Raw genomic sequence first — 13,843 nt, forward strand, 5'->3', positions numbered from 1 at the left:
GGACTGGTTATAAAAAAGATCATACAGGGCTGGGAGTCTGGCCTAGTGGAAGAGTGCTTGCCTGGCATTGATGAAGACCCGGGTTCAGTTCCTTGGTATCACATATATAGAAAAAGCCAAAAGTTGTGCTATGGCTCAAGTAGTAGAGCACGAGCCTTGAGAAAGCCCAAGGACAGTGCTGAGGCCTTGAGTTCAAGCCCCAGGACTGGCAAAAAAATCATACAGCATGATCAATTTGGCTTCATTTCCAGAATTCAGTGATAGTTATACATATGCAAAGTGATAAACATATCAGGTAAAATCAGGAAAAGAAACACATAATTTTACCACATAAAGCCCTTGACAAAAATCCCATATCTCCTTGAAGAAACAAGAAATAGAAGGACCATATCTTAACATGATATAGGCAATCTATGACAAACTTCACCCAACAGTAAGCTGAGTAAGGGAAAATTGAAAGCCTTTTCTTTATTTTATTTTATTTTTTTTTTTGCCAGTCCTGGGCTTGAGCTCAGGGCCTGAGCACTGTCCTTGGACTTTTCTCAAGGCTAGAGCTCTACCACTTGAGCCTCAGCACCACTTCTGGCTTTTTTCTATGTATGTGGTACTGAGGAATTGAACCCAGGTCTTCATGCATGCTAGGCAAGCACTTTAACCACTAGGCCAAACTCCCAGCCCCAAGCCTTTTTTTTATAATCAGGAGAGAGAGAGAGAGAGAGAGAGAGAGAGAGAGAGAGAGAGAGAGAGAGAGAGAGAGAGAGAGAGAGAGAGAGAGAGAGAGAGAGAGAGAGAGAGAGAGAGAGAGAGGAGACAGAGGAGAGGGTGGGGAAGGCCCAACAAACTCCACAAGGACAGCCAGAGATCAAAACATAAACTTTTATTACTCAACCAAAACATAACTTTTTATAACTCAATGACAACTTGAACTTCAACATCAACAAGGTCTAGCTTCTCAGGGCACATAGTGTGGTGTGTGACGTGAACACACAATCATTGTGAGCCTCAGATAGTTTTGAAGGCTCTCAGGACAACTCAGTTACACAAAACTTGACTTACTTCTAAAACATGTGAGTCACATTTTTCTTTTTCCCCGAAAATGTTGGCCTTCCCTTACTGCTCTGCTCTCAACTTCTGCTTTCTTTGGGCTTCTCATCGTCGTGGTAACACAAGGCTTGGACCTTGGATCGTAGCCCTTTTGCTGCAGAGTACCTGGGCCTGAGGCCAAACCTTGACCTCTGGAGCCCATCTAAGGAGAGCCTGGGTAGCAGGTGGCACCTTAGGCTCAGGCACAGGTCTCCTTCCAGTGAAGCCTGCACACACCAGCCCCAGGCGGGCTCTGTTGCTGGACTCTTTGGGGGAAGCCTCAGAATTCCTAACTTGTTAGTGAACTGAACTGGGAGAAAATGGTACTTCACTTTTGGTTGACAATGGACAGGAGATGGGAGGGGCAGGTGACCCCTGCTCGATTGTGCAGGAGAGCTGTTTCCCCTCCAGACTTCAGTAAACTTCCAAGAGGCTGAAGATTACTTCCGGCTCAGACTTTGGACACCCTGCTTAGCTCTCCAGGGGGAGCCAGCTCCCATAAACCACTGGATCCCAGCTACCTCCCCCTGGCCTGGGTAGCCAGCAGCCTTCTACCACATGCCAGGCCAGCCTCCCAATGCCATCAACTTGCCTTGCCCACACAAGCTGGCCCAAAGGCAGACCTCGAGTCAGCTTGTCCCGCCAGCGGCTTCCACCAGCCTCTGGCTGCGTGCACAGCCCCACAAGAGCAGGGGCTCTCACCCTTTTTCCCCCAGCCAGGATGGCGCCCAGTCCTGCTGCCTGCAGGCTGTTGAGGGCCTTGTGCACCATGAGAACTTGCAACCATGAGAACTTTAACTTCCAACTCTAGAGGATCTGCCCAGTTAACAATTCAACTCTCGAATTCATCACTCTCCTCAGGCCTCTGTCTGTGTTCATGTTCCAGGCCAAAGTCTATGGAAAGAAGAAGAAATACTGTTTAGCCAATTAGGGGGTGAGTCCCTGCCTTCCACAAGCCCTAGCCTGAGGTCTGGGCCAGGCCTGTTCCTCAGTGCCTATCTGGGGCACTGTCTGATAGAAGGCTTTCTAGTTCTTGAGCCTCAGCACCACTTCCGGCTTTTTTCTATGTATGTGGTACCGAGGAATTGAACCCTGGTCTTCGTGCATGCTAGGCAAGCACTCTACCACTAGGCCAGACTCCTGGCTGCGGTGTGCGTGCTGGGGCCGCCCTCTCGGAAGCTGTACCTGGGAGGGAGCTTGACGAGAGCAGCTGCAGGCTGTCCAAAATCCCATCCTCGTACAGGGCCAGCTTCTGCACCATCTTTTGTCGGGCTGGGTTGATGACTATCTGCAGTGACTCTGATGACAACGATGACACACAGCTGTCCGGAGGTGATCCTTGGGGAGAGATGGCCCCCGTTAGCTGTCTTTGGTGATGCTAAGTCACAGTCTAGCCCTGTGGGTCTTCCTAGCCTTTACCCAAGTACTGTGCCTGATCGGCCTCGGAACAGAGTTCCCCGGCCCACAGGAGCGGAGCCATGGACCCATTTCAGGCTGGCTAGGAAGCACTAGATTTCCTTCTACTTGGGATTCAGCAGCAGGGAACATGGGGCTACTTCTGGAAATGTCTCCCCCCACCTTCTGGTCCCGCTACCTTGCACTGCTGTGTGCCGGAGACATGGGCCACTCTCCCGGCCTGACTCTCCAGCGGTGCTCCTTGGAGGGCAGCCAGGCTCTCTGAAGGGTGCAGGGCCCCGGGGGCAGGTTGGTGTGATGTGCCACGAGTACAGGGCAGCAGACAGGCCAGATATACTCTCGTCACTCTCCACAGGCTGGTTGGGGATTTTCTGGAGCTTCTGGGCTGTCTGGGCTGGTTCTTGCAAGGGGCAAGCCACAGCTTGCCCAGGGACACCGTGGCTCTGGGCACTGCCAGTGGTGGACACATACGAGTTCTCCTGTGGGGACGGGGGGCTGTGGCTGGCACCCTCTGGCTCATAAAGAGGTTCTGCTGCTGCTTCCTGGAGCCCCTCCAGCCGCTTGTATACCTGGATGAAGACGAGAGGCTCTCAGGATGGGCAGAGAAGCCCTGGGCAGGGCAGGGGGGCCTCCACTCAACTGTTCTAGCTTGGCGCTGGACTTGCCCCGGGCTCTGACTGTGGGAGAGCTGAAAAGCTCTGCTCCTTGCCCCCTTTTTCCTTGACATGAGGAGTGTTGAGCCACATGACCACTGATGCCAAGGGCTCTATTCTCAATTGTCACCCGAGTAAGAGCTGGGAGGAAAAAGGAGGCAAGAGAACGCAGGGCATTAGCACAATGCCCCAGTAGGGGCAGGGAACAGTTCTCCCCTCCTCCCTACCATATGGGTCTGAGTCCTAGTCAGCACAGGAGGGCCTCTGCAGCCTCACGTCACGTCAGTGGGGCCGCCACTCGGACAGAATCAGATGGCAAGCAGGGAATGTTGGGAGAGTGGTCCTCAGGAGGGGCCCAGGCAGGTGCTGAGTTCAGTGGTTGACTGCGGACTAGGAATGTGAGATTTCTGCCTGGCCACTCTGTCTCCATGGGCAATTGGCTTCCCCAGGACTTACCTGGGTCATGGGGGGCCTCTTCTTGGCTCTGCGGTGCAGGCACCAGCAAGCTAGCTGACACAGGGTCAAGCCTAGCTGGACTGGACATGGCCCAGGCTTGGGGTCCATATGCTTCTTCAAGATCTGGGCAGCAATGGGAGCAGCCCAGGCATCTGCAGGCACGCCTTCCTGCACGGTGGTCGGAGTGCTTTTCAGGGCCACTCCAGCCTCTTCAGCCTCTTCTTCAATCAGGTCTTTCTGTGGGACAGATCCTATGAGCATGGTCTGGGGTGACCCCAGCTCTAGCTGAATTCCCCAGGCACTCGCAACTCAACCTAGTGGTCTTCTTTCTCATGACACCTGTCTTCACCAGGTGTCAGTGGCTCATGCCTGTAATTCTAGCTACTCAGGAGGCTGATATCCGAGGATTGTAGTTCAAAGCCAGCCCAGGCAGAAAAGTCTGTGAGATTTTTATCTTCAATGAACTATCTCTCACCAAAAAAAAAGGAAAGAAAAAGAAAAAGAGCCAGAAATGGAGCTATGGCTCAAGTGATAGAGTACTACCTTTGAGCAAAAGAAGTTCAGGGGCAGGGAGTGTGGCCTAGTGGTAGAGTGCTTGCCTAGCATGCATGAAGCCCAGGATTCGACTCCTTGGTACCATACACACAGAAAGAAAAAAACTCAGAAGTGGTGCTGAGGCTCATGTGGTAGAGCTCTAGCCTTGAGAAAGTCCAAGGACAGTGCTCAGGCCCTGAGTTCAAGACCAGGACTGGAAAAAAAAAAGTTCAGGGACAGCACCCAAGCCCTGAGTTCAAGTTCCAGGACTGGCACATGCACGCACACACACATATCCACAGAATCACTGTGTGTCCAGCATTGTCCCACTTCATACAGCTGACCTCCTGGTGAGGGAAGCCTATTAGCCTGTTAGCAAGACTTGTGCTGCCAGAGCAGCTGGAATGTAGAGGCTACAATGATGGATACAGAAAGGGAATGAAGGAGGAACCAGAGCTTGTTGGCTCAGGTGGAGTCTCTGCTGAGTCCCAAAGTGAGGCTCCATGGTAAGGCAAACAGAAGTAACGGCATTCAGAAAGAGAAGAGAGGGGCTATGGTTGTAGCTCAGTAGCAGAGCACTTGCCTAAAATGCACAAGGACCTTGGTTCCATTTCCAGTACTGCAAAAGTAACGAAAAGAAAAAGAATTCGAAGCCAGGTGCTGGTGGCTCACACCTATAACCCTAACTACTCACAAGGTTGAGATTGGCAGATTATTGTTTGAAACCAACCAGAGCAGAAAGTCTGTGAGACTCTTATCTCCAATTAATCACCCAAAGCCCATTAATAGAGCTGGGGCTCAAAGTGGTAGAGCACCAGGCTTGAGCAAAAAAGCCAAGTGAGAATATGGAGCCCCGAGTTCAAGCCCTAGTACCATCTCTCTCTCACACACACACACACACACACACACACACACACACACACACACACACACACACACATTATGATGACCAAAAGTGACAGATGGTATAGAAGTTTGTGAAAAGGGAAGAGCAAGTGTTGGTCAAGCATATTTTGGACTCAGGAATTGGCTGCACTGCCTGTGTGTTAGGTCTGTTGGGTGTATGGGAAACTGCAGCCCAGAGAGAAGTATTTATTTGCTCTGAGGCCCACTATGTAGCTGTGACTAGCACCTATCGTTTGTCTCTGGGTCTCACTTGGTGCATGGTGATCAGACAGGACTGCAGGAGTGGGGGCAGCATCTGGAGTGTCCACTTGTGACTTTCCTGGTAGGGCCCAGGGCATGCTTGCCATCCTGTTCCATTGTCTAGCATTGCCTTCTCTGGGCTCCTCTGCAGCTGTGGTTCCAGGGCACAAAGACTGTCCATGCCCTTTCTGTCCCTAGCCTAGGTGGCATCTGTCAAGGCCTGTGGATTTGTTTTAGGGCTCTCATATGTTAGGCAAGTTAGTTACATCCCTAGCTCCCAGATCATGTACAGAAGAAAGACAGGTTTTTCCTTGCAAGGTAAAGGAAGCTGTTGGGGCCCTGCCCACTTTCAAAGATGAGTCAGCAGCAGTGGTGGCGGCGGCAGTGGCAGCAGCGGCCCTCCCCCCCCCGCCCCCCGGCCCCCAGTAGGCCTCTGGAGCTGCAGCTGCTGCCTTCCAGAAGCAGTTCGTCCTCCTTCCTCCCCTGCCCCGCCTCTGGTTGCTCACCAGATACTTGGTCTTGGAACCATGTGTCCTCACAGCTCTCTGGCCTGACAAGGTCTCCAGGACTACCTAAAAAGGGTGGGATGGAGAATGACAGGCCAGTTGTCACCAGGCAGGCACAGGGCGCACACAGCAGACCTCTAGGTGAGGACCGTGAGGACAGCCAGATGGGGACAGGTTCCCGAGGAACAGAGCCAAATGTTATGGGAGGTAAGCTTAAGCAATTTCATTTAGAGGGCCAATTTGTGGCAAAAGAATGCAAAAGTAGGGGCCGGGAGTTTGGCCTAGTGGTTAAAGTGCTTGTCTAGCAAGCACGAAGACCCGGGTTCGATTCCTTGGTACCACATACATAGAAAAAATCCAGAAGTGGTGCTGAGGCTCAAGTGGTAGAGCTCTAGCCTTGAGAAAGTCCAAAGGCAGTGCTCAGGCCCTGAGCTCAAGCCCAGGACTGGCAAAAAAAAAAAAACAAAAAAAATAAACAAACCAAAAAAAGAATGCAAAAGTAAGCCGAGTGCCACTGGCTCACACCTGTAATCCTAGCTACTCAGGAGGCAGAAAGCTAAGCGTTGGGTTCTAAGCCAGTCTGGGCAAGAAAGTTGCGGAGACTTGTCAATTAACCAGAAAAAAAAGCCAAAAGTGGAGCTGTGGTCCAAGTGGTAGACTGAAAAAAGCTTTGATTGAGAAAGCTCAGGGACAGGGTTCAGGCCCTGTGTTCAAGCCCTACAATGGGCATCAAAGAGGAAGAAAGAATGCAACATTATTCCTAAGGAGCTAGGTGCAGGGAAGGGGTACGCACAAGAAGTGTGGGAGGGTTCTGGGGCTAAGGCTATGTTAGTATCTCAGCATGTTGGCCCCTAGGCTCACTGCGGAATTCTCCAGGCCAGCCTTCTGTTGCTTACTGGTGGTTTTTCTCCACCCCTCCAGCGGAAGGCCAGTGACTTACCACTCCAAAGCTGAACGTGTCGATGTCCACAGCCAGCCGGCCCGTCTTGATGTACTCCTCGGGCAGGTAGGCCAGGGTGCCCCGCACAGTGTGCGTCCGGGCCACCGTACTGCTCTGGCTGGGGTTGGCGCCTGCAAAGCGGCTGAAGCGAGCCAGGCCAAAATCTCCCAGCTTGGGCATCAGTCTTTCATCCAGAAGGACGTTGGAACTTGAGGAGGGAAGAGTGGCATCAACCCAGGCTTGGCCCTGGCTCATGGGAAGTGGCTGGCATTGCTTTGACACACTACTGCTTCCTCACCCAAGGCAATGCCCTCATAGGTTGGGCTCACTATATAGCAGGGCATGCCCGTAGCCTCATTCCCACCCCTATGCCACATATGGGTGCTCAGTAGTTGAGGAATGTCCAACTTGGAGGTGTCACGCTGCACCTGTGCCCAGGACGACTGGGAAGGTTGAATGGCACACTGAGAGGCACTGAGGGTAGGGTTCCCAGGTGACAAGGTCACCGTTTCCTGCGGTCACAGGTTGTGTGCTATCCCACCTCACCTCTTGATGTCTCCATGGATGAGGCTGGGGCTATAGTCATGTAAAAACTGAATGGCTCGGGCTGTGCCCAGAAGGATGTTCAGTCGCTGAGTCCAGGAAAGAGGAGGGCCGGCTTGGTTCTGGGGTGGCAAAGATAGATGACAAGGGAGGCTAGGGCAGATGCTGTCTGATCACAAACCCCGCTCCCCGGTCCCTGTCACCATGTGGCTCAGCACAAGCCAACCTCGTGGCTCTGCTGAACTTTGCTCCCTTCGGAAAAATGAGGCAGTCATTTTAAGACAGGGAAAGTAGGTGCACATGTTTCTCCAGGCTTCATAATCCACTGTGATGGGCCTGGGTTTGTGCAGGACGCTGTTGAGGACATTTTCCCTACGCTCTCCTCCCCCAACGCAGCTTCAATGAGAAAGCAAGAAAGCTCTTGCTCTGTGGGTACTTAGCCCTTGCCTCTTGTGAGCATATCATTCAGACAGAGGTAAGTCTTGAATTAAGCTGGACAGTCTGTGCCCACCAATTCCCATTCCTTAAAGAGCTAGGTTGGTAAAAGCCCCAGCATTCCCCTTTCCACTTCCACAGAGAAGAAGCCTTAGCCAACTATCTAGTTTTTAGAGGCAGTCTGGAAAATACTGAGTCCAAGAATTTTAAAGAAATTTCAGCCCTAACCCTGAGCTAGGAGGTACTGCAAGAGAACCAGTAGCTCAGGCCCTGCCTCGTGAGAGGCCTGCCCACAAAGGCTAGGTGGCCAGGCCTATGCCCAGGGCTGCCCAGGTGCCTAGAGTGTATGCTTCAGTTCCTGGGAGAGGTGGCAGAGCAGGTGAGCCTACCCGAAGGTGGAGACGGTTTTCCAGGGAACCATTGGGCAGAAAGCCATAGACAAGGCAATAGGAAGCATTATCAGCACAGTAGCCAGCAAATTCCACAATATTTGGATGACGAAACCTGTGTGAAAGAGTGGCGTCTCAAGCTGGGTGCTGATGGCCTAGACCTGCAATCCTAACAACTCACGAGGCTGAGATCTGAGGACACTGCTACATAGCTAGCTAGGACAGAGAAATCCACAAGATTCTTCTTTCCAATTAACCAGTCCAAGCTGGAAGTGGAGCTGTGACTTGAGTGATACAGAGCCATCTGTGAGTGAAAAAGCTCAGGGAATGTGCTCTGAGTTTAAACCTCATTACTGATGCACAATATTAAAAAAAGTCAGGTGCTGGTAGCTCATTCCTGTAATCCTAGCTACTCAGGAGGCTGAGATCTGAGGATGGCAGTTCAAAGACAAGGTGGGCATAAAAGTCTGTGAGACTCTTATCCCCAATTAACCACTAGACAATCGGAAGTGGCTCTGTGGCTCAAGTGGTAAGAGTCCTAGCATTGAGCTCAGGGACAGCACCCAGGCCCAGAGTCCAAACCAACTTAAAAAAAAAAAAGAAGAAGAAGAGGGGCTGGAGTTTGGCCTAGTGGTAAGAGTGCTTGCCTAGCATGCACAAAGACCAGGGTTCGATTCCTCAGCACTCTACATACATAGAAAAAGCCAGAAGTGCTGCTGTGGCTCAAGTGGTAGAGTGCTAGCCTTGAGAAAGCCCAAGGACAACACTCAGGCCCTGAGCTCAAGCCACAGGACTGGCAAAAAAAAAAGAGTGGTAAAGAGTGGCCTGTGAGCTCTCTGGTTGCCTAGGACCCTTCTCCTTCCAAATTGCCTAGGTGGGCAGTCCCTGCTGCTTCCATGCCCAGGAGGCTTTGGGACCCAAGGGAGCCAGGTTCTGTGCTGTACTGTCTTCGTGGCTGTCCCTGGGCCTGGAAGGCCTCATGAGGCTCACCTGGATAGCTGCTCCACCTCAGTCAGGAAGCTCTGCTTCACCACAGACCACTCTAGGTCAGCTTCCTGCAGCCAGGGTGTGGTGGGGAAGGGACAGAGAAAGTAGGCAGCATGAGCCAGGCTCAGCAGCACTTCCAAGGCTACCTGATTCAGTCCCAGCAGGGAGGGACTAGGCTGTTGAACTGGAAATCAGGACTGAAGGAGTTGCTTGGGGAAGCTGGAGGAAGGTGGGGATGGAAAAGCGAGGGATGATGAGAGGGAGGGACTGGAGAAACACGGACTGGTAGATGGTGTTGGAAGGTACTGGAAAGCCACACCTACCTCTTTCAGTCTCTTTACCGCATAGGTGGTATTCCGCATCACTGCCTGGTACACACACCCAAAGCCACCCTCCCCGATCAGGAGATCCTTGGAGAAGTTTCGGGTTCCCTGGGAAATCTCACTGAAGGGCCAGCAGAAAGGGGAAGGGTGGACCTGATGCAGGAAGGGCACTGGACTCTCTGGGTCTGGCTGTTGGAAGAGATGCTGGATGAGATAACGTCCAGGTCTTCTCCCCTCTCTGTACCCAGGCACCAAGCCCCTAGCACCCTGGCTGCCTCTCAATTGACACCCCAGCTTGGCTCACCAGGGAAGGTTTCCTGGTGCAGCAGCAGAGACTTTCTTCCTCCTTCCTCCCAAGGGAGGTGGGGGCAGAGGGCACCTACCTTGGTTGAGGAAAGGGCTGGAGAAGGCAGTGGTGGCCAAAGGGAAGCAAAGCTTGGGGTCGGGCAGACATCAGGCCCTGAGTGGGTCTGGAAGCCTGGAAGAGCTTCAGGAAAAAGCTAGTGAGAGCGTGGCCAGAGAGCAGCAGCACAGTTAGTCTATAGTCATGGCAACCGACAAGGCAGCCTTCCTCCCGTCCACGAAACCCAACACCTGGGCCCGCTTACCTGGGGTGAGGAGGGTGGAAGCAGCCGGCTGCGACTTCCGGGGACTCCAGAATCCAGCCTCGGAGGGGGCAGAGGCGGTGCTGTGCCTGGGAGCAGTGGCATTTGGGGGGAGGAGGGGGGCAGGAGGGTTCCCTGGGTCGCCAAGGAAGGAAAGGAAAGTTGAGGTTCAGGTGACTGAGGAGCCCGCGGAGTCCCGCCATCTGTCCTTGGCATCGGTGCGGGTCCCCTCCCACGGCTCCCCATCCCCCGGGCCCCCGGGGCTGCGCGCGCTCACAGGCTGCGATGATGTCTCGCGCACGCAGCAGCTGGAGGTGCGTGAGGATGTGAACGAGGTCGGCCACGCGCGCGTTGCGGTTGATCCAGGGCCACAGGACGGTGGCCGTGCGCTGCCGGGAGCGCTCGCACAGCCGCAGCTCCGTCTGGTCCCGCACGATGAGGGCCGCTGCGGGGCGGGGTGGGTCAGGCCCAGGCGATGGCAGCCCGCGCCCTCCCGCCGCCCCTCACGTCCCGCCCAGCCCGCTGCCACCCACCGAACTGGCACCAGTCAGCGGGTTCCAGGGCGTCCATCACTTTGTAGAAGCGGCACATGACCCAGGGTGGCACCTCATAGAGAAAGTGCTGGGCGCCGGGCACCGCGGGTTCCCCCGGGCCCGGCCCCCCGGCCATGGCCGCTGCCGGGCCGGGGCCTCTCGGGGCCTCTCGGGGCCGCGGCGGACGCGGGCCTGAGCCGGCTTACTTGGCGGACACTGACTCACTTCCCCTTCAAGCTAGCCTCGTGCGACGCCCGGCGAGACGGAAGAGGCGGTGCTCCGATCGGCTGCCATCTTGCCCGCCTCACGCGCCTCGCCCCTCGACCACACGGGGGCGTCACGTGCCACCCTCGGTCGCGGGGAGGGGGGAAGGAACCGTGGCAGTCGTGGGTAGCCCACGTGACGTAACGAGCGTACTGGCCGAGGGGCTTGGCTACCCGCAGCAGGAGCCTGGTGAGAATGGAACTCGGAACGATGGGTAAAACGGCTCCCACCTCAGAGGTCAGAGGGTACAGCGGACGCAGAGAATGGTTCAGAAACGTGGCTTATGCCAAATCTGCGGAAAGGCACTGAGAGACCCTGTCAGGAAGTTTGCCTTCATTTAACATGAGTGAAAACCCACAATTGTACACAGGACAGAGTCCCATGTGGGTCACAAAAAGGTCTCCCAGTGACTTCAGTTAGTACTGCAATCCCGCACCTTGAGCTCAGGGTCTGAGCACTGTCCTTGGACTTTCTCAAGGCTAGAGCTCTACCACTTGAGCCTCAGCACCACTTCCGGCTTTTTTCTACATATGTAGTACCCAGGAATCGAACCCGGGTCTTTGTGCATGCTAGGCAGGCACTTTAACCACTAGGCCAAAGTCCTGGACCATAACCCTACATACTTTTTCAGGCACCGAATACTTTTTCTTCATTGCAGGCTCCTTACTACCACGTGGATGCACAGTAGACAGTGAACATAGACAGATACAACACACACACACACACTGGGGCTGGATTTCATGGATTCATGGCCTGGGCCATGTCCCTGACCTTTTTTGCTCAAACCAAGTACTCTACCAGTTGAACATACACCCACGGGTGGCTTTTTGCATGTATGCTTAAGTGGACATAGGAATCTCACAGCCTTTCTGGTCCTGGCTGCCTTCACATTGGGATCCTCACACCTCACCCTTGTGAACGTCTAGCATTGTACACATGAACCACCATCACCTGGCCACATGTGCATTTTAAGTTATATTTGCTTGTGCTCGTGGTCTGGGGACATCATTCTCACCGTTCATTGCTCAAGACTACCACTCCACCACTTGAGCTACAATTCCACCTCTGGCTCTCTGGTGCTTAATCACAGATCAATCTCATGAGCTTTCCTCCCTGGCCTGGCTTTGAACCATGATCCTCACATCTCAGCTCCTCGAGTAGCTAGGATTACAGGTATGAACCACTCGACACCCAATCCTTTAAGGTTTTTCAACACCCAATCCTTTAAGGTTTTTGCTCCACCCCTACATGCAAGACATTCAGCTCCTGCCGGCTCTTTCTCTTTCTGTCATACTGACTCTGCTTAAACTTCCCCTGTGTGTCCATCACACTCCAGCACTTTCTCCTGCCATTTCTTTCCCTTTGGCTGCTCCTGGTTTGAACTCTGGGCCTAGGTGCTGTCCCTTACCTTTTTCTCCTCAAGGCTGACCTGAGTTGCATCTCTGCTTCCACCTTTTTGTGGCTTAATTGGAGACAAAAAGTCTTATTGATTAATTTGTCCTGGCTACCTCCATGCCTTGATCCTGATATCTCAACCTCCTCTGTAGCTTCACATACCAGCCTGGCTCCTACCCTATTTCGAAATTGTCAATGACCAACCTCAGGACACAATAAATGTTCTTCTTGGCCTCATGGGGTTCTTTTGCCCACTTCCCCAATGTCCTCCAGTTATGCACTTCTTTTTTTGGTGAACACTCTTTACAACACACATCTTACCAGTCACTCCTGAATTCTCTGTGCAGTATCCCCACTTACCCATGCGACCAGCACTTGCATTAACCATTCATTACTTCTTACCTGCATGAACACACTGCCTTCCACACAGGATCAATGCCAAGATGATCGTCTTGTGCACAAATCACACAGCACTTTGCTGGAGAAGACCCCCCGCCCCGCAAGTTTCCCAAAGGTCTCCTATGGAATCCTAGCTCTTCAGAGGGGCCTGCAGGACTATTCAGAAATAGCCTCGGCCAGCACATCTGTAGTGTAGCCATCAGTGACTTTAAAGCCACTTACTAGGTGTGCTGAAGTGCATGCTGTCCCTGAAACCAGGAGTTGTCATGTGTCACCTCAGCAGCCCTTCTTAGGCAAGAGCAGGCTGAACTCCCAGATACATCTGTCCTCTCTCTCATGCACATCTGGGCTTGCTGAAATCCAAGCTCCTGCATTTGTCTGACTCCCCCACTGGGTGGGAAAGACCCCCCCCACAGCAAGAAGTCTCTTGACAATTCCCCTTTCCCTTTCCATCCCCAGTGCAAACTATTCCTTCCCACTAACCTGTCTTCTCACTTACAACTGTGTCTCTCTAGAAGAAAGGTCCATCCAAGGCTTACCACTTGACTCCCTCTGGGGCTTCTTCCCTGATAGTCCTAGTGGCTTATGGGACAGCCCTTACTCGGAGGGACTATAGACATTTTCATGTGCACACATGCTAAGTTTTACAAGGCAGAAACAAGGTTCCCCTTTCCCACTGAGGGACCCTGGCTCCTGGAGTAGACCTAGCCCACAGATGCCCAATTATCTACTGGTTGAATTTTCCAACTCTTTCATCTAACAGTCAAAGCTAGGAGTGAGAAGGTGTGCATGCATTTGCATGTGACCCAGCCTGACTCAATCCACAAGCCCTCTGATCTGTGTTACTGTCTTTTCCTGCAGCCCGACACAAGCCTAATGAGGACAGCTGTGGCATTAATGGGCCTCCTGAGAGTTCATGCTCTTCTGAGAACTCCCTCAGCATGCATCTGGGCAGTCTGAAATCCTAGTTAGACATCAGAAGGGGCCATGCGAAGGTTTTGGCTAGTATGGAGCACAGGAATCAGTGCTGGGGTGGTTGGGGTGGTTGAGTGCACACAAAACCTTCCCAGCCTCTCAGGATGTAGGAAGTATTCCTGATAGCTCAGGAAGAAGACGGTGGTGCTGCAGGGATATGAATACCAGGCCCTCCCTGTCAAGTGCTGAAGCACTGTGTCTGGAAAGCACTGGCATGGAGCAGGCTGAAGATGCCAGGGAGGCTAGCACACGAAGCTCATT

The 13,843-nt window shown here is 53.1% G+C and overlaps 1 protein-coding gene across 1 annotated transcript; it reads right to left on the bottom strand.

Annotated features, from left to right (window-relative positions):
• Positions 1–862: 862 nt before the first annotated feature.
• Irak1 (interleukin 1 receptor associated kinase 1) lies at positions 863–10,988 on the bottom strand. Its single transcript, XM_090325706.1, has 14 exons — positions 10,550–10,988; positions 10,294–10,461; positions 10,020–10,151; positions 9,795–9,898; positions 9,412–9,600; positions 9,092–9,156; positions 8,102–8,216; positions 7,281–7,399; positions 6,735–6,942; positions 5,795–5,860; positions 3,609–3,845; positions 2,678–3,068; positions 2,269–2,421; positions 863–1,977 (listed from the first exon to the last, which is right to left on the bottom strand). Exons 1-14 carry the CDS (start codon positions 10,683–10,685, stop codon positions 1,916–1,918), a joined length of 2,145 nt encoding a protein of 714 aa, XP_090181832.1. The 5' UTR covers positions 10,686–10,988; the 3' UTR covers positions 863–1,915.
• Between the last annotated feature and the right edge of the window lie 2,855 nt (positions 10,989–13,843).

Source organism: Megascapheus bottae, chromosome X (assembly GCF_031878675.1).
Source record: "Megascapheus bottae isolate mThoBot1 chromosome X, mThoBot2.hap1, whole genome shotgun sequence".
NCBI lineage: Eukaryota > Metazoa > Chordata > Mammalia > Rodentia > Geomyidae > Megascapheus > Megascapheus bottae.